This window comes from Pristiophorus japonicus, chromosome 3 (genome assembly GCF_044704955.1).
Source record: "Pristiophorus japonicus isolate sPriJap1 chromosome 3, sPriJap1.hap1, whole genome shotgun sequence".
In the NCBI taxonomy this organism is placed as follows: domain Eukaryota; kingdom Metazoa; phylum Chordata; class Chondrichthyes; family Pristiophoridae; genus Pristiophorus; species Pristiophorus japonicus.
Window position 1 is genome coordinate 269,925,160 of NC_091979.1, and position 18,746 is coordinate 269,943,905.

Below are 18,746 nucleotides of genomic sequence, written 5' to 3' on the forward strand. Positions count from 1 at the left end.
ACGTGCAGGTAAAGCAAGCAATTAAGAAAACAAATGGTATTTGCCCTTTATTACAAGAGGATTTGAGTATAAGAGTCAAGGCATCTTACTGCAATTATATAGGGTCCTGGTGAGAACACACCTGTAGTGTTCTGTGGAGTTTTGGTCTTACCTGAGGAAGGATACACTTGTCATAGAGGGAGTTAAATGAATGTTCAGCAGACTGATTCCTGGGATGGTGGGATTGTCCTATAAGGAGAGATTGAGTAGTCTAGGCCTATATTCTCTAGAGTTTAGAAGAATGAGAGGTGATCTAATTGAAACATACAAAATTCTTACAGGGCTTGACAGGTATGATACAGGGAGGATGTTTCCTCTGGCTGGGGAGTCTGGAGCCAGTGTCACAGTCTCAGAGTAAGGTCTGGGCCATTTAAGACTGAAATGAGGAGAAACTTCTTCACTCAGAGGATGGTAACTCTTTGGAATTCTCTAACACAGAGGGCAGTGGAGGCTTAGTCTTTGAGTATATTGAAGACAGAGATTGATAGATTTTTGTATATTAAGGGAATCAAGTGATAGGGGAATAGTGCAGGAAAGTGGAGTTGAGGTAAAAGATCAGCCAAGATCTTACTGAATGACAGAGCAGGCTCAAGGGGCCGAATGACCTACTCCTGCTCTTATTTGTTATGTTCTTAAGTTGTTATGTTCTTAAAGTGTTTGGCGTCCCTCCATAGGTCCTCCTCTTCCAAATATGTCTGATAGGGGATTCGCTTTGAAACCTGTTGGTGCCACTAATGGTGCTGGGGAAAGGAGAAGTAATTTACAGCTGGAGGCACAAAGGTGTACCAGACCCATTTCAAATGGGCATTATCATTATTTTACATCTTGTCGACGAAGACAGTTGGAGATGTTGTGCACGATGAGCAACATCCCCAAATAATATTGAAATAAAGCATTCGCCGTTTGGAAACTACAATTGGCCACCTGGCAACATCCCTCTCACCCTTTGTAAGGACTTTAAACAGGAGGAGAGGGCTTAATCAGAAACAATTATATAAATGATAATTTAAAGATGAACAAAAGGATAAGAGCAAACATCAGGTCACAAACAGTGCCATAGATACACCAGGTGAAGTGAATACTATAATAACTAAACTAGTTGCAGTAGGAGTGACAAATAAGAAATGTGTTAAGTTGTGAGAAAGGCAGCATCAGGCCAGAAGGACAGGTCTCTTGCCCAAATAGGAGTTTTATAACCCAGGGAGTCTAAGAAATAAATGGAGTAATTTATTGGCTAAAATACAGCTTAGAGGGTATGACAGGGTGACCATTACAGAGACATGGCTGCAAGCTGGTCATGATTGGGAGTTAAATATTCCAGGCTATAAGGTCTTTCGAATAAAAGGGAAAGTGGAAGAGGAGGAGTTGTCGCCGTATTGATTAAAGATACTATTACAATATTAGTATGAGAGGATATAAGTTATGGAAAGCAATCAGCAGAGACTATGGCTGGAATTGAAGAATAAGGGAGGACATAAAATTGTAATGGGAGTAGTCTACAGGTCTCCTGAAAGCACCAAAGAAATGGCAGAATGTTTTAATTCGGAGATTTGAGAGGCTTTTGCAAAAGCAAAGTTGTTTTAATGGGAGTCTTTAATTATCATATAGATTGGGAAGAGTAGAGTAATCCAAGTCAGAAAGGTAATGGAGTTCTCGAGTGCATTCAAGATAGTTTTCTGGAGCAATATGTTCTAGAATCAACAAGAGGGCAGGCCATACGAGATTTAGTAATGAACCAGACTTAGTTAATAATCTAACAATAAGGGAACATTTATGTAAAAGTGATCATAATATGAACGAATTTAATGTTAGGTTTGAAAAGAAGAAACTTAACACAATTGATTCTAAATTTTGGTAAAGCGAACTTCAATGGGATGAGACAGAGACTGACTACAGTAAACTGCTCAAAACTGTTATCGGGTAAAACTACAGATGACCAGTGGGGTGAGTTCAAAAAATAATTTAGTTCAACACAGGACAATATATATTCAATTCCAGAAGACATTCGATAAGGTTCCACATAAAAGACTATTAGCTAAAATTAGTTGTATAGCAAGTGTCGACTGGAGCATAAAATTACAAATTGGCATTTATAGATTAAATGAGTGGGCAAAACTGTGGCAGATGAATTTCAATGCAAGCAAGTGTGAGGTCATCCAGTTTGGACCAAGAAAGGATAACTCCGAGTATTATTTAAATGGTGAAAAGTAGAGGTCCAAAGAGATTTAGGGGTCCGTGTACACAGATCACTACGATGTAAGTAGTTTAAGAAAAAAATTTAATGTTAGCCTGGATAACTAGAGGTCTAGAATGTAAAGGCAAGAAAGTCTTGCTACAGCTGTACAAGTCCCTGGTTAGACCTCGTCTGGAGTACTGTGCACAGTTCTGGGCACACACCCTAGGAAGGATATATCGGCCTTGGAAGGAATGCAACACAGATTCACCAAAATATTAGCAAGGTTCCAAGGGTTAGATTATGAATAAAGATGACATAAACGAGGCTTTTATTCCCTGGAATATAAAAGATCAAGGGGCGATTTGGTTTAGGTTTATAGGATCGTGAAAAGAATTGACAGTGGAGAGAGGAACTTTTTCAGCTAGTGGGGGGTGTCTAGGACAAGGGGACATGAATTAAAATCAGAGCCAGCTAATTCAGGAGAGAAGTTAGGAAATACTTCTTCATGCAAAGGGTGGGAGAAGTGTGGAACTCTCTCCAACAAAAAGCAGTAGAGGCCAGCACAATTAATAATTTTAAACCTGAAATTGATAGATTTTTGCTAGACAAGGCAGGTGGCTGTAGATAAGACACATATCAGCCATGATCTCATTGAATGGGTGGAACAGACTTGAGTTGCTGAATGGCGTATTCCTGTTCCTATCTTCCGATGTGCACAAACACAGACAACAGGAAAAGAAATTGTCCTCAAGTGAATATATTGATCACTTTAGAATGAAAGAAGTTCATTACATTTATTTTAAAATTGTAATATTCAACCCTGTTTGTAATAAAGTTAATTTCCGATCTAACTTAACATTTACTGTATACAGGCTCATGCAGATACAACTGTGGGGGATATTCATCAGGTTGTTCCTGTAATTACAATTGTGGTTATTATGGCAACTGTTGCCCTGACTTCTGTGACCAGTGTTCTTACATAAATTACGGTAAGAAAACTTTTAGAAAATAAATTAATATTTAAATGTAAAAGTTAAGAAATAAACTGATAAGAATAATGTCTGAATTAACAATAGGACTTGATTGAAGATTATTGCTCATATTGAGAATCAGTGTAGCTGAGTCCTGATGATGTGAGATATTTTTCTGCAGTGTAGAACGTGATCCTTGAGATTATTGTCAGAACACATCTTTTCCTGTTATCTTCAAATATTAAAACCGGGTCAGTCTGAAATACAATAACTCAGTTCAGTTACAGGTGTCCGGCTTTGGGACATTTGCTTCAACTTGTTGAGTTTGTTCTCATGCTTCACTGCTTTGGATAGTGCTTCTGGTGAGGTTAATTCCAGTAAGAAAGCAGAGATCACCACTGAGTGGGAGGAGACAAATGCTGACAGTTTCATGCAACATTTTGTCGGGGTGTGGCTTGATGTTATATTCTGAGACATTTGCACACTACATTAATAATAAAGCCAATTGTATCACAATATAGGAAGCTCAAATTAAGTTTGATTCAAACCACAAAATATTCCAATTAAATTAAGCATATTTGCATGTGTCCCTTGGCAGGAGCTCCCATATTTGGCTGAGGCCCTTGGGCACAGGCCCTGTGGGCCCATGTGTGAGTCCACCCGGCAAAAGGTACAGTTTATAATCAAAAAAGTGCTTTATTTCAATGCAGAGCTTATTCCAGCATTTTAAAAATACGAAGGGAATCAGTATAGTTGTGAATTTTTGTTTTGTGTTATACATGGAGAGCTTGAATCAAATGTAAGTGACTCACAACTAAATCATCATCAAAAGCATTCCCTTGGAGTCGAGGATGACTTGCTTCCGCACTAAAAGTGAGTTCTCAGGTGACTGAAGAGTCCAATGTGGGACCTACAGTCTCTGTCACAGGTGGGGCAGACGGTGGTTGAAGGAACGGGTAGGTGAGGTGGCTCGGTTACCGCGCACTCCTTCCGCTGTCGATGCTTGGCTTCAGCTTGCTCTCGACGAAGAAACTCGAGGTATTAAGCGCCTTCCCGGATGCTTTTCCTCCACTTTGCATGGTCTTGGGCCAACTAAAATCTGACTGATGGATGACAGCAGAGTTTGGGCTGATAACATATGGAATGGATTATAATCTTGTTTACAGAACGTACACTGGCTGGAAGTATTCAAAACTGAACTGGACAGATTACAATGTAACAGGGAGTAAAGAGACACAGGCTTGAGATTAAGGATGAAGGAGATGCCACTTGTCCAAACAGGTCCTGGGCCGAGACTGAAGTGATGCTTGAGGAAGATTCCCTCAAGTTGCTACTTGTTAGTGAGGCCATAAATACAATGGAAACATTTTCTATGTTTGCAATTTGTAGTAAAATCCATCCATGTTCCAAAAGAAGGTGTTTATTATTTTGCTACAAATAGCAATCAGAGGAGTTCTTCCCTTATGTGTGCAATGTCACTAATCAATATTGAGTAGAGGAAATCTTTGATGAGGATGAGCCTAGAGCAAATAATCTAAATGAGAGCGCCTTTTATAAAAAAATCATTTTAATTATGTGTTAAATTAATATTTCAATTAGAATGAATGTAAGCGAATTTTTCAAAAACATTTGACAAAGCAAATAAACTGAATGTGTTCCTCTCCAGGATACTGCGGTAGTCCTACTACAGGTCAGTAACAATCAAATTCATCCTTTTAAAAAAATTGTTGGGTTGTACATATGCTGACCATTTATAAATTAACGATTAATCTTAATGGCTGTACTCAGAGAATCACATTGTTGATTTGATAAAGTCTTTGTATGCTTGTGTCTAAAGTCTATGGACTGGATTTTCTGGTATTTTGCGCTCCGGGTTTCACCCTGGAACGGCGTGAAAGGTAGCGGTGAGGTCTTCAGCGCCCCACCGTATTTCTCGAAAGGGCCTAAAATCCAGCCCTATTATTGACGTAGCTAAGCAGTGTGTTCTACATTGTACTATTTTGATGCTGTTTTATTGCAATGTTAATATCTCCAGCAAAGTCTTCTCTCCTTCTATGTGGTTGTGTTGCTGTGTTCTGTCACTGATTATTAAAATGTCCACTGTGAAAACACAGAATTATTCAGCTCGTGCGGAAAATGAAAATGAGATTCTCCAAAAATAGCTGTCATGCCATTTCTAGCCCAGATGAAAACACACACAATTTATTTAGTAAATATCGGTGATCCAAGAATAATCACCAGTGTACCGTCGCATTGTCTGAGGAGTTGTATAGCTGGAGAAGAGCAAGATATTAAAGGGGACATTTTCTGCCTCTGTGGTTCCATCAGGGAACATTTCCGGGGGACCCGAGTGACAGCGGCCCAGAATATCTTTGTGGGCCTGGGAGAGGCACTACCCTGCTCTGGCAATCTTCCACCTACATTTGCAGTGCGTCTCCACTTGCCCACTATTCCTCGCCCCGGATCAGTGGGGTCAGCGGCAGATTTCACTGCAGACGCAGTCTCAGTGAAACTGCCACATGTCACTTTCTTGAGGAGTGTTCCCAGTATTGTTTTTTCAAGCTTCTCAAAAGTATTGCACAAAGTTTGAGGCTTGAATAACTATGAAAAGTATTAACTATGGCTTCATTTTTGTCGGCCCCTAATTTGCAGTCAGCGGCGATGCGATGCCGATCTCGCGATCTCTGTGGCAAGAACCTCAGCTTCCTCGACGTGTAGTTGATTGCAGTGCTGTCAATAGCGGATTGCCAGCTTAGAGCAGCAGTGATGTCATCAAGCTGTTTAAGCAGCCAATGACATTGAAGAATTCTCAAAGACAGCAAATCTGAGTCAAAAGCGCTGATTATCTACTATTTTAAAAAATGTTACAAAGAGTGAAATAAAGATTGGGAAATACACATGAACTTAAGATATGAGCTGAAATATGATGAACAAACTTCAAAAATATATATATATATATACATTTTTAAATCTCGTAATCTTTATCATAAGAGAGAAATTTGACATTCCACAAATATAAGATTAGTATTTCAGGGCCAGAAAATTTGTTTAGCACACAATATGCTATTAAAACCCCAATTACACCTATTCCTAAAAGGCTCAACATTCAATGGGGCGTTTAACAGCGAGCTTAGCCCAAATTTTCTTCAGTTTCACTGATCTCACTAATTGCCAGCTAGGTGGGGGGGGGAGGCGGGGGGCAGCGATGTCACAGCACAGCCTCTGTCGGATCAGTGAATTACTGACTGCAACTTCAGGATTTCTGTGTTTAGCTGCGCATGCGCTAAATCCTGAAGTTATGGTCAGTTTCAGAGGGTTAATGACAGCGAATGCTGACAGTTCGTCGTCATTATCCATTGCTGTATCCGGCCCAGTATTTTGACCGTCCCTACTAGACGAAATAGATCAACAGCTACTCAAAATGACCTCAAACTAATGTTAAATTCTTTCCAGTCTGCACATACTGGTGTTTGTGTATTGGCAGGTTACACAGAACATCTTTTCAGCAGCATGAAGTGCTTTATATCCATTTGTAGGTCCTCTTATTTTAAACATGTCCGATAGGTGATGCCCTTTGAAACCTGTTGGTGCCACTAATGGTGCTGGGGAAAGGAGAAGTAATTCACAGCTGGTGGCGCAAAGTTGCATCAGACCGATTTCAAATGGGTATAATTAATGTTTTACATCTTGTTGGCCAGGACAGTGGGAGATGGTGTGCAAGACCATCAGGTCCCCAAATTAATATTGAAATGAAGCATTTGCCACTTGAGAACTACCGTGGCCATCTCACAAAAGGTGCCGGTGGGGTCCCCTCTTACCCTTTCTAGGGGTGGTGGGAGTAAACCGACACTCACCTAGGCTGACAATCATCTGTCATCATTTGCAGCATCTTTGGTGAGGGTTGCGGGGAGGGGTGGGAGCGGTTTGCCTGCTTCTTCTCTACCCTTTCCTATACCCCGCGAACCTCAGCAGGGTCAGCGGCAGAACTCAGTGGTGGGCACGATGCCATTTTGCCTTTCTTTCCAACCCCTAGTTTGTATTTCTTTCTCGCTCACTCTCCCCCATTTTGTTTTTCTCTCTCTTCCCCTCGCCGCAGTTTGTGTTTGTCTCTCCCTCCGTCCCTTAGTTTGTGTTTCTCTCTCCCTCCTTCCCTTATTTTGTGTTTCTTTCTCTCTCTCACTCCCCCATTGTGTGTTTCTTTCCCTCCCTCCCCAGTTGGTGTTTTTCTCTCGCTCCCTCTCCAGTTCGTGTTGTTTTCTCTCTGCAGATGCTGCCTGACTTCCATCCTTTTTGTGTTTTTATTTAAGATTTCAAGCATCCGAAGTATTTTGCTTTTGTATTCATGAATAATCCTTATATCATTTTGTCACTACAAACATTGTTGCATTTGATGTGAAATTGTTTTTCCCATCGCTTTAAATAGAAGAAGATGGCGAAGACTTCTCTTCTTTTAGGCATTTATGTTGCTGATTGTCAAAATATTTACCGTGTAAACAGAGAATCATTCAACTAGTGCGGAAAATGAAAATGAGATTCTCCAAGATATCTGAGAAAATATGTTGTGTGATTGTATAATTTTCCAGCCTGGATAATTAATCATAAAATGTTCCTGGTAAGTATTGCTGATTCAGGAATGATCACCAGTGTAGCATGGCACAGTGTGACGGGTTGTGGAGCAGCAAAAAAGAAATAATAAAGGGACATTTTCCACTGCTGTGATTCTAGCCCAAGTCATTTCTGACAGCGGCCCAGGATATAATTATGGGCCCCAGAAAGGGACTCCAGCTCTCCACTGGTCTGGCAAACTACCGCCTACATTTCCAGCATCTTTGCAGGTGGGGGCGAGGGTGGAGGGGGAGGGTCCGGGGGAGGGGTGTTGTCTCCTCTTGGCTACTATCCTGGACCGCGTGCACTTTAACAGGGTTCGTGGTGGATTTCAGTTGGGGCGTAGTCCCAGGAAAACTGACTGATATCATCTTCTTGAGGAATTTCCTGGCCATTGCTTTTTCTTGAATGTTTCGCAAAAGGATTGTGCAAAGTTTGAGTAGTTGAGAAAAATATTAATTATGGCTTTGTGTTTATTATTTTGACAGCCGTTACTCCTGAACCATCTACAACAACAGGTATTCAAAAATATCCTCAAAATAACCTTAATTCCTTTCCAGTTTGCAGATGCTGGTGTTTGTGTATTGGTAGGTAGCACAAGGCATCTTTTCTACAGCAACTGAAATCAGTCGTTGGGAAAATGCTAGAATCTATTATTTAGGATGTGGTAACAGGGCACTTAGAAAAGAATAATAGGATTGGGCAGAGTCAACACGGACTTATGAAAGGGAAATCATGTTTGACAAATCTTTGAGATCTTTGAGATTGTAAATAGGTGGTGTATTTGGATTTTCAGAGGGCATTCGATAAGGTGCCACGCAAGAGGTTATTAAATAAGATTAGGACTCATGGGATTGGGGGTAATATACTAGCATGGATTTGTGGATTGGTTAATGGACAGGAAACAGAGAGTAGGAATAAATAGGTCATTTTCAGGTTGGCAGGCTGTAACTAGTAGGGTACCACAAGGATCGGTGCTTGTAATCTGAGCTATTCACAATCTATATCAATGATTTGGATGAGAGGACCAAATATAATATATCCAAGTTTGCTGATGATACAAAGCGAGGTGGGAAAGTAAGCTGTGAGGAGGCTGCAAAGAGGTGTCAAGGAGATATAGACAGGCTAGGTGAGTGGACAAGAACATGGCAAATGTGGAGAAATGTGAAGTTATCCACTTTGGTCGGAAAAATAGAAAAGCAGAGTATTTTTTAAATGGTGAGAGATTGGGAAATGTTGGTGTTCAGAGGGACCTCGGTGCCCTTGTACACGAATCACTGAAAGTTAACGTGCAGGTAAAGCAAGCAATTAAGAAAACAAATGGTATTTGCCCTTTATTACAAGAGGATTTGAGTATAAGAGTCAAGGCATCTTACTGCAATTATATAGGGTCCTGGTGAGAACACACCTGTAGTGTTCTGTGGAGTTTTGGTCTTACCTGAGGAAGGATACACTTGTCATAGAGGGAGTTAAATGAATGTTCAGCAGACTGATTCCTGGGATGGTGGGATTGTCCTATAAGGAGAGATTGAGTAGTCTAGGCCTATATTCTCTAGAGTTTAGAAGAATGAGAGGTGATCTAATTGAAACATACAAAATTCTTACAGGGCTTGACAGGTATGATACAGGGAGGATGTTTCCTCTGGCTGGGGAGTCTGGAGCCAGTGTCACAGTCTCAGAGTAAGGTCTGGGCCATTTAAGACTGAAATGAGGAGAAACTTCTTCACTCAGAGGATGGTAACTCTTTGGAATTCTCTAACACAGAGGGCAGTGGAGGCTTAGTCTTTGAGTATATTGAAGACAGAGATTGATAGATTTTTGTATATTAAGGGAATCAAGTGATAGGGGAATAGTGCAGGAAAGTGGAGTTGAGGTAAAAGATCAGCCAAGATCTTACTGAATGACAGAGCAGGCTCAAGGGGCCGAATGACCTACTCCTGCTCTTATTTGTTATGTTCTTAAGTTGTTATGTTCTTAAAGTGTTTGGCGTCCCTCCATAGGTCCTCCTCTTCCAAATATGTCTGATAGGGGATTCGCTTTGAAACCTGTTGGTGCCACTAATGGTGCTGGGGAAAGGAGAAGTAATTTACAGCTGGAGGCACAAAGGTGTACCAGACCCATTTCAAATGGGCATTATCATTATTTTACATCTTGTCGACGAAGACAGTTGGAGATGTTGTGCACGATGAGCAACATCCCCAAATAATATTGAAATAAAGCATTCGCCGTTTGGAAACTACAATTGGCCACCTGGCAACATCCCTCTCACCCTTTGTAAGGACTTTAAACAGGAGGAGAGGGCTTAATCAGAAACAATTATATAAATGATAATTTAAAGATGAACAAAAGGATAAGAGCAAACATCAGGTCACAAACAGTGCCATAGATACACCAGGTGAAGTGAATACTATAATAACTAAACTAGTTGCAGTAGGAGTGACAAATAAGAAATGTGTTAAGTTGTGAGAAAGGCAGCATCAGGCCAGAAGGACAGGTCTCTTGCCCAAATAGGAGTTTTATAACCCAGGGAGTCTAAGAAATAAATGGAGTAATTTATTGGCTAAAATACAGCTTAGAGGGTATGACAGGGTGACCATTACAGAGACATGGCTGCAAGCTGGTCATGATTGGGAGTTAAATATTCCAGGCTATAAGGTCTTTCGAATAAAAGGGAAAGTGGAAGAGGAGGAGTTGTCGCCGTATTGATTAAAGATACTATTACAATATTAGTATGAGAGGATATAAGTTATGGAAAGCAATCAGCAGAGACTATGGCTGGAATTGAAGAATAAGGGAGGACATAAAATTGTAATGGGAGTAGTCTACAGGTCTCCTGAAAGCACCAAAGAAATGGCAGAATGTTTTAATTCGGAGATTTGAGAGGCTTTTGCAAAAGCAAAGTTGTTTTAATGGGAGTCTTTAATTATCATATAGATTGGGAAGAGTAGAGTAATCCAAGTCAGAAAGGTAATGGAGTTCTCGAGTGCATTCAAGATAGTTTTCTGGAGCAATATGTTCTAGAATCAACAAGAGGGCAGGCCATACGAGATTTAGTAATGAACCAGACTTAGTTAATAATCTAACAATAAGGGAACATTTATGTAAAAGTGATCATAATATGAACGAATTTAATGTTAGGTTTGAAAAGAAGAAACTTAACACAATTGATTCTAAATTTTGGTAAAGCGAACTTCAATGGGATGAGACAGAGACTGACTACAGTAAACTGCTCAAAACTGTTATCGGGTAAAACTACAGATGACCAGTGGGGTGAGTTCAAAAAATAATTTAGTTCAACACAGGACAATATATATTCAATTCCAGAAGACATTCGATAAGGTTCCACATAAAAGACTATTAGCTAAAATTAGTTGTATAGCAAGTGTCGACTGGAGCATAAAATTACAAATTGGCATTTATAGATTAAATGAGTGGGCAAAACTGTGGCAGATGAATTTCAATGCAAGCAAGTGTGAGGTCATCCAGTTTGGACCAAGAAAGGATAACTCCGAGTATTATTTAAATGGTGAAAAGTAGAGGTCCAAAGAGATTTAGGGGTCCGTGTACACAGATCACTACGATGTAAGTAGTTTAAGAAAAAAATTTAATGTTAGCCTGGATAACTAGAGGTCTAGAATGTAAAGGCAAGAAAGTCTTGCTACAGCTGTACAAGTCCCTGGTTAGACCTCGTCTGGAGTACTGTGCACAGTTCTGGGCACACACCCTAGGAAGGATATATCGGCCTTGGAAGGAATGCAACACAGATTCACCAAAATATTAGCAAGGTTCCAAGGGTTAGATTATGAATAAAGATGACATAAACGAGGCTTTTATTCCCTGGAATATAAAAGATCAAGGGGCGATTTGGTTTAGGTTTATAGGATCGTGAAAAGAATTGACAGTGGAGAGAGGAACTTTTTCAGCTAGTGGGGGGTGTCTAGGACAAGGGGACATGAATTAAAATCAGAGCCAGCTAATTCAGGAGAGAAGTTAGGAAATACTTCTTCATGCAAAGGGTGGGAGAAGTGTGGAACTCTCTCCAACAAAAAGCAGTAGAGGCCAGCACAATTAATAATTTTAAACCTGAAATTGATAGATTTTTGCTAGACAAGGCAGGTGGCTGTAGATAAGACACATATCAGCCATGATCTCATTGAATGGGTGGAACAGACTTGAGTTGCTGAATGGCGTATTCCTGTTCCTATCTTCCGATGTGCACAAACACAGACAACAGGAAAAGAAATTGTCCTCAAGTGAATATATTGATCACTTTAGAATGAAAGAAGTTCATTACATTTATTTTAAAATTGTAATATTCAACCCTGTTTGTAATAAAGTTAATTTCCGATCTAACTTAACATTTACTGTATACAGGCTCATGCAGATACAACTGTGGGGGATATTCATCAGGTTGTTCCTGTAATTACAATTGTGGTTATTATGGCAACTGTTGCCCTGACTTCTGTGACCAGTGTTCTTACATAAATTACGGTAAGAAAACTTTTAGAAAATAAATTAATATTTAAATGTAAAAGTTAAGAAATAAACTGATAAGAATAATGTCTGAATTAACAATAGGACTTGATTGAAGATTATTGCTCATATTGAGAATCAGTGTAGCTGAGTCCTGATGATGTGAGATATTTTTCTGCAGTGTAGAACGTGATCCTTGAGATTATTGTCAGAACACATCTTTTCCTGTTATCTTCAAATATTAAAACCGGGTCAGTCTGAAATACAATAACTCAGTTCAGTTACAGGTGTCCGGCTTTGGGACATTTGCTTCAACTTGTTGAGTTTGTTCTCATGCTTCACTGCTTTGGATAGTGCTTCTGGTGAGGTTAATTCCAGTAAGAAAGCAGAGATCACCACTGAGTGGGAGGAGACAAATGCTGACAGTTTCATGCAACATTTTGTCGGGGTGTGGCTTGATGTTATATTCTGAGACATTTGCACACTACATTAATAATAAAGCCAATTGTATCACAATATAGGAAGCTCAAATTAAGTTTGATTCAAACCACAAAATATTCCAATTAAATTAAGCATATTTGCATGTGTCCCTTGGCAGGAGCTCCCATATTTGGCTGAGGCCCTTGGGCACAGGCCCTGTGGGCCCATGTGTGAGTCCACCCGGCAAAAGGTACAGTTTATAATCAAAAAAGTGCTTTATTTCAATGCAGAGCTTATTCCAGCATTTTAAAAATACGAAGGGAATCAGTATAGTTGTGAATTTTTGTTTTGTGTTATACATGGAGAGCTTGAATCAAATGTAAGTGACTCACAACTAAATCATCATCAAAAGCATTCCCTTGGAGTCGAGGATGACTTGCTTCCGCACTAAAAGTGAGTTCTCAGGTGACTGAAGAGTCCAATGTGGGACCTACAGTCTCTGTCACAGGTGGGGCAGACGGTGGTTGAAGGAACGGGTAGGTGAGGTGGCTCGGTTACCGCGCACTCCTTCCGCTGTCGATGCTTGGCTTCAGCTTGCTCTCGACGAAGAAACTCGAGGTATTAAGCGCCTTCCCGGATGCTTTTCCTCCACTTTGCATGGTCTTGGGCCAACTAAAATCTGACTGATGGATGACAGCAGAGTTTGGGCTGATAACATATGGAATGGATTATAATCTTGTTTACAGAACGTACACTGGCTGGAAGTATTCAAAACTGAACTGGACAGATTACAATGTAACAGGGAGTAAAGAGACACAGGCTTGAGATTAAGGATGAAGGAGATGCCACTTGTCCAAACAGGTCCTGGGCCGAGACTGAAGTGATGCTTGAGGAAGATTCCCTCAAGTTGCTACTTGTTAGTGAGGCCATAAATACAATGGAAACATTTTCTATGTTTGCAATTTGTAGTAAAATCCATCCATGTTCCAAAAGAAGGTGTTTATTATTTTGCTACAAATAGCAATCAGAGGAGTTCTTCCCTTATGTGTGCAATGTCACTAATCAATATTGAGTAGAGGAAATCTTTGATGAGGATGAGCCTAGAGCAAATAATCTAAATGAGAGCGCCTTTTATAAAAAAATCATTTTAATTATGTGTTAAATTAATATTTCAATTAGAATGAATGTAAGCGAATTTTTCAAAAACATTTGACAAAGCAAATAAACTGAATGTGTTCCTCTCCAGGATACTGCGGTAGTCCTACTACAGGTCAGTAACAATCAAATTCATCCTTTTAAAAAAATTGTTGGGTTGTACATATGCTGACCATTTATAAATTAACGATTAATCTTAATGGCTGTACTCAGAGAATCACATTGTTGATTTGATAAAGTCTTTGTATGCTTGTGTCTAAAGTCTATGGACTGGATTTTCTGGTATTTTGCGCTCCGGGTTTCACCCTGGAACGGCGTGAAAGGTAGCGGTGAGGTCTTCAGCGCCCCACCGTATTTCTCGAAAGGGCCTAAAATCCAGCCCTATTATTGACGTAGCTAAGCAGTGTGTTCTACATTGTACTATTTTGATGCTGTTTTATTGCAATGTTAATATCTCCAGCAAAGTCTTCTCTCCTTCTATGTGGTTGTGTTGCTGTGTTCTGTCACTGATTATTAAAATGTCCACTGTGAAAACACAGAATTATTCAGCTCGTGCGGAAAATGAAAATGAGATTCTCCAAAAATAGCTGTCATGCCATTTCTAGCCCAGATGAAAACACACACAATTTATTTAGTAAATATCGGTGATCCAAGAATAATCACCAGTGTACCGTCGCATTGTCTGAGGAGTTGTATAGCTGGAGAAGAGCAAGATATTAAAGGGGACATTTTCTGCCTCTGTGGTTCCATCAGGGAACATTTCCGGGGGACCCGAGTGACAGCGGCCCAGAATATCTTTGTGGGCCTGGGAGAGGCACTACCCTGCTCTGGCAATCTTCCACCTACATTTGCAGCACCTTGCAGGGTGTGCGTCTCCACTTGCCCACTATTCCTCGCCCCGGATCAGTGGGGTCAGCGGCAGATTTCACTGCAGACGCAGTCTCAGTGAAACTGCCACATGTCACTTTCTTGAGGAGTGTTCCCAGTATTGTTTTTTCAAGCTTCTCAAAAGTATTGCACAAAGTTTGAGGCTTGAATAACTATGAAAAGTATTAACTATGGCTTCATTTTTGTCGGCCCCTAATTTGCAGTCAGCGGCGATGCGATGCCGATCTCGCGATCTCTGTGGCAAGAACCTCAGCTTCCTCGACGTGTAGTTGATTGCAGTGCTGTCAATAGCGGATTGCCAGCTTAGAGCAGCAGTGATGTCATCAAGCTGTTTAAGCAGCCAATGACATTGAAGAATTCTCAAAGACAGCAAATCTGAGTCAAAAGCGCTGATTATCTACTATTTTAAAAAATGTTACAAAGAGTGAAATAAAGATTGGGAAATACACATGAACTTAAGATATGAGCTGAAATATGATGAACAAACTTCAAAAATATATATATATATATACATTTTTAAATCTCGTAATCTTTATCATAAGAGAGAAATTTGACATTCCACAAATATAAGATTAGTATTTCAGGGCCAGAAAATTTGTTTAGCACACAATATGCTATTAAAACCCCAATTACACCTATTCCTAAAAGGCTCAACATTCAATGGGGCGTTTAACAGCGAGCTTAGCCCAAATTTTCTTCAGTTTCACTGATCTCACTAATTGCCAGCTAGGTGGGGGGCAGCGATGTCACAGCACAGCCTCTGTCGGATCAGTGAATTACTGACTGCAACTTCAGGATTTCTGTGTTTAGCTGCGCATGCGCTAAATCCTGAAGTTATGGTCAGTTTCAGAGGGTTAATGACAGCGAATGCTGACAGTTCGTCGTCATTATCCATTGCTGTATCCGGCCCAGTATTTTGACCGTCCCTACTAGACGAAATAGATCAACAGCTACTCAAAATGACCTCAAACTAATGTTAAATTCTTTCCAGTCTGCACATACTGGTGTTTGTGTATTGGCAGGTTACACAGAACATCTTTTCAGCAGCATGAAGTGCTTTATATCCATTTGTAGGTCCTCTTATTTTAAACATGTCCGATAGGTGATGCCCTTTGAAACCTGTTGGTGCCACTAATGGTGCTGGGGAAAGGAGAAGTAATTCACAGCTGGTGGCGCAAAGTTGCATCAGACCGATTTCAAATGGGTATAATTAATGTTTTACATCTTGTTGGCCAGGACAGTGGGAGATGGTGTGCAAGACCATCAGGTCCCCAAATTAATATTGAAATGAAGCATTTGCCACTTGAGAACTACCGTGGCCATCTCACAAAAGGTGCCGGTGGGGTCCCCTCTTACCCTTTCTAGGGGTGGTGGGAGTAAACCGACACTCACCTAGGCTGACAATCATCTGTCATCATTTGCAGCATCTTTGGTGAGGGTTGCGGGGAGGGGTGGGAGCGGTTTGCCTGCTTCTTCTCTACCCTTTCCTATACCCCGCGAACCTCAGCAGGGTCAGCGGCAGAACTCAGTGGTGGGCACGATGCCATTTTGCCTTTCTTTCCAACCCCTAGTTTGTATTTCTTTCTCGCTCACTCTCCCCCATTTTGTTTTTCTCTCTCTTCCCCTCGCCGCAGTTTGTGTTTGTCTCTCCCTCCGTCCCTTAGTTTGTGTTTCTCTCTCCCTCCTTCCCTTATTTTGTGTTTCTTTCTCTCTCTCACTCCCCCATTGTGTGTTTCTTTCCCTCCCTCCCCAGTTGGTGTTTTTCTCTCGCTCCCTCTCCAGTTCGTGTTGTTTTCTCTCTGCAGATGCTGCCTGACTTCCATCCTTTTTGTGTTTTTATTTAAGATTTCAAGCATCCGAAGTATTTTGCTTTTGTATTCATGAATAATCCTTATATCATTTTGTCACTACAAACATTGTTGCATTTGATGTGAAATTGTTTTTCCCATCGCTTTAAATAGAAGAAGATGGCGAAGACTTCTCTTCTTTTAGGCATTTATGTTGCTGATTGTCAAAATATTTACCGTGTAAACAGAGAATCATTCAACTAGTGCGGAAAATGAAAATGAGATTCTCCAAGATATCTGAGAAAATATGTTGTGTGATTGTATAATTTTCCAGCCTGGATAATTAATCATAAAATGTTCCTGGTAAGTATTGCTGATTCAGGAATGATCACCAGTGTAGCATGGCACAGTGTGACGGGTTGTGGAGCAGCAAAAAAGAAATAATAAAGGGACATTTTCCACTGCTGTGATTCTAGCCCAAGTCATTTCTGACAGCGGCCCAGGATATAATTATGGGCCCCAGAAAGGGACTCCAGCTCTCCACTGGTCTGGCAAACTACCGCCTACATTTCCAGCATCTTTGCAGGTGGGGGCGAGGGTGGAGGGGGAGGGTCCGGGGGAGGGGTGTTGTCTCCTCTTGGCTACTATCCTGGACCGCGTGCACTTTAACAGGGTTCGTGGTGGATTTCAGTTGGGGCGTAGTCCCAGGAAAACTGACTGATATCATCTTCTTGAGGAATTTCCTGGCCATTGCTTTTTCTTGAATGTTTCGCAAAAGGATTGTGCAAAGTTTGAGTAGTTGAGAAAAATATTAATTATGGCTTTGTGTTTATTATTTTGACAGCCGTTACTCCTGAACCATCTACAACAACAGGTATTCAAAAATATCCTCAAAATAACCTTAATTCCTTTCCAGTTTGCAGATGCTGGTGTTTGTGTATTGGTAGGTAGCACAAGGCATCTTTTCTACAGCAACTGAAATCAGTCGTTGGGAAAATGCTAGAATCTATTATTTAGGATGTGGTAACAGGGCACTTAGAAAAGAATAATAGGATTGGGCAGAGTCAACACGGACTTATGAAAGGGAAATCATGTTTGACAAATCTTTGAGATCTTTGAGATTGTAAATAGGTGGTGTATTTGGATTTTCAGAGGGCATTCGATAAGGTGCCACGCAAGAGGTTATTAAATAAGATTAGGACTCATGGGATTGGGGGTAATATACTAGCATGGATTTGTGGATTGGTTAATGGACAGGAAACAGAGAGTAGGAATAAATAGGTCATTTTCAGGTTGGCAGGCTGTAACTAGTATGGTACCACAAGGATCGGTGCTTGTAATCTGAGCTATTCACAATCTATATCAATGATTTGGATGAGAGGACCAAATATAATATATCCAAGTTTGCTGATGATACAAAGCGAGGTGGGAAAGTAAGCTGTGAGGAGGCTGCAAAGAGGTGTCAAGGAGATATAGACAGGCTAGGTGAGTGGACAAGAACATGGCAAATGTGGAGAAATGTGAAGTTATCCACTTTGGTCGGAAAAATAGAAAAGCAGAGTATTTTTTAAATGGTGAGAGATTGGGAAATGTTGGTGTTCAGAGGGACCTCGGTGCCCTTGTACACGAATCACTGAAAGTTAACGTGCAGGTAAAGCAAGCAATTAAGAAAACAAATGGTATTTGCCCTTTATTACAAGAGGATTTGAGTATAAGAGTCAAGGCATCTTACTGCAATTATATAGGGTCCTGGTGAGAACACACCTGTAGTGTTCTGTGGAGTTTTGGTCTTACCTGAGGAAGGATACACTTGTCATAGAGGGAGTTAAATGAATGTTCAGCAGACTGATTCCTGGGATGGTGGGATAGTCCTATAAGGAGAGATTGAGTAGTCTAGGCCTATATTCTCTAGAGTTTAGAAGAATGAGAGGTGATCTAATTGAAACATACAAAATTCTTACAGGGCTTGACAGGTATGATACAGGGAGGATGTTTCCTCTGGCTGGGGAGTCTGGAGCCAGTGTCACAGTCTCAGAGTAAGGTCTGGGCCATTTAAGACTGAAATGAGGAGAAACTTCTTCACTCAGAGGATGGTAACTCTTTGGAATTCTCTAACACAGAGGGCAGTGGAGGCTTAGTCTTTGAGTATATTGAAGACAGAGATTGATAGATTTTTGTATATTAAGGGAATCAAGTGATAGGGGAATAGTGCAGGAAAGTGGAGTTGAGGTA

At 40.6% G+C, this 18,746-nt stretch overlaps 1 protein-coding gene across 5 annotated transcripts in view; it reads left to right on the forward strand.

The window, feature by feature from the left end:
* The window catches only part of LOC139260284 (scavenger receptor cysteine-rich domain-containing protein DMBT1-like), a 280,342-nt gene that overhangs the window by 180,754 nt on the left and 80,842 nt on the right, over positions 1–18,746 (forward strand). For all 5 annotated transcript variants that reach the window (XM_070876709.1, XM_070876707.1, XM_070876710.1 and 2 more), the window contains 6 exons: positions 3,088–3,204; positions 4,853–4,876; positions 8,280–8,309; positions 12,166–12,282; positions 13,931–13,954; positions 17,359–17,388. In XM_070876709.1, coding sequence (XP_070732810.1) covers positions 3,088–3,204; positions 4,853–4,876; positions 8,280–8,309; positions 12,166–12,282; positions 13,931–13,954; positions 17,359–17,388 — 342 coding nt within the window. The remainder of the gene's footprint in view (positions 1–3,087; positions 3,205–4,852; positions 4,877–8,279; positions 8,310–12,165; positions 12,283–13,930; positions 13,955–17,358; positions 17,389–18,746) is intronic.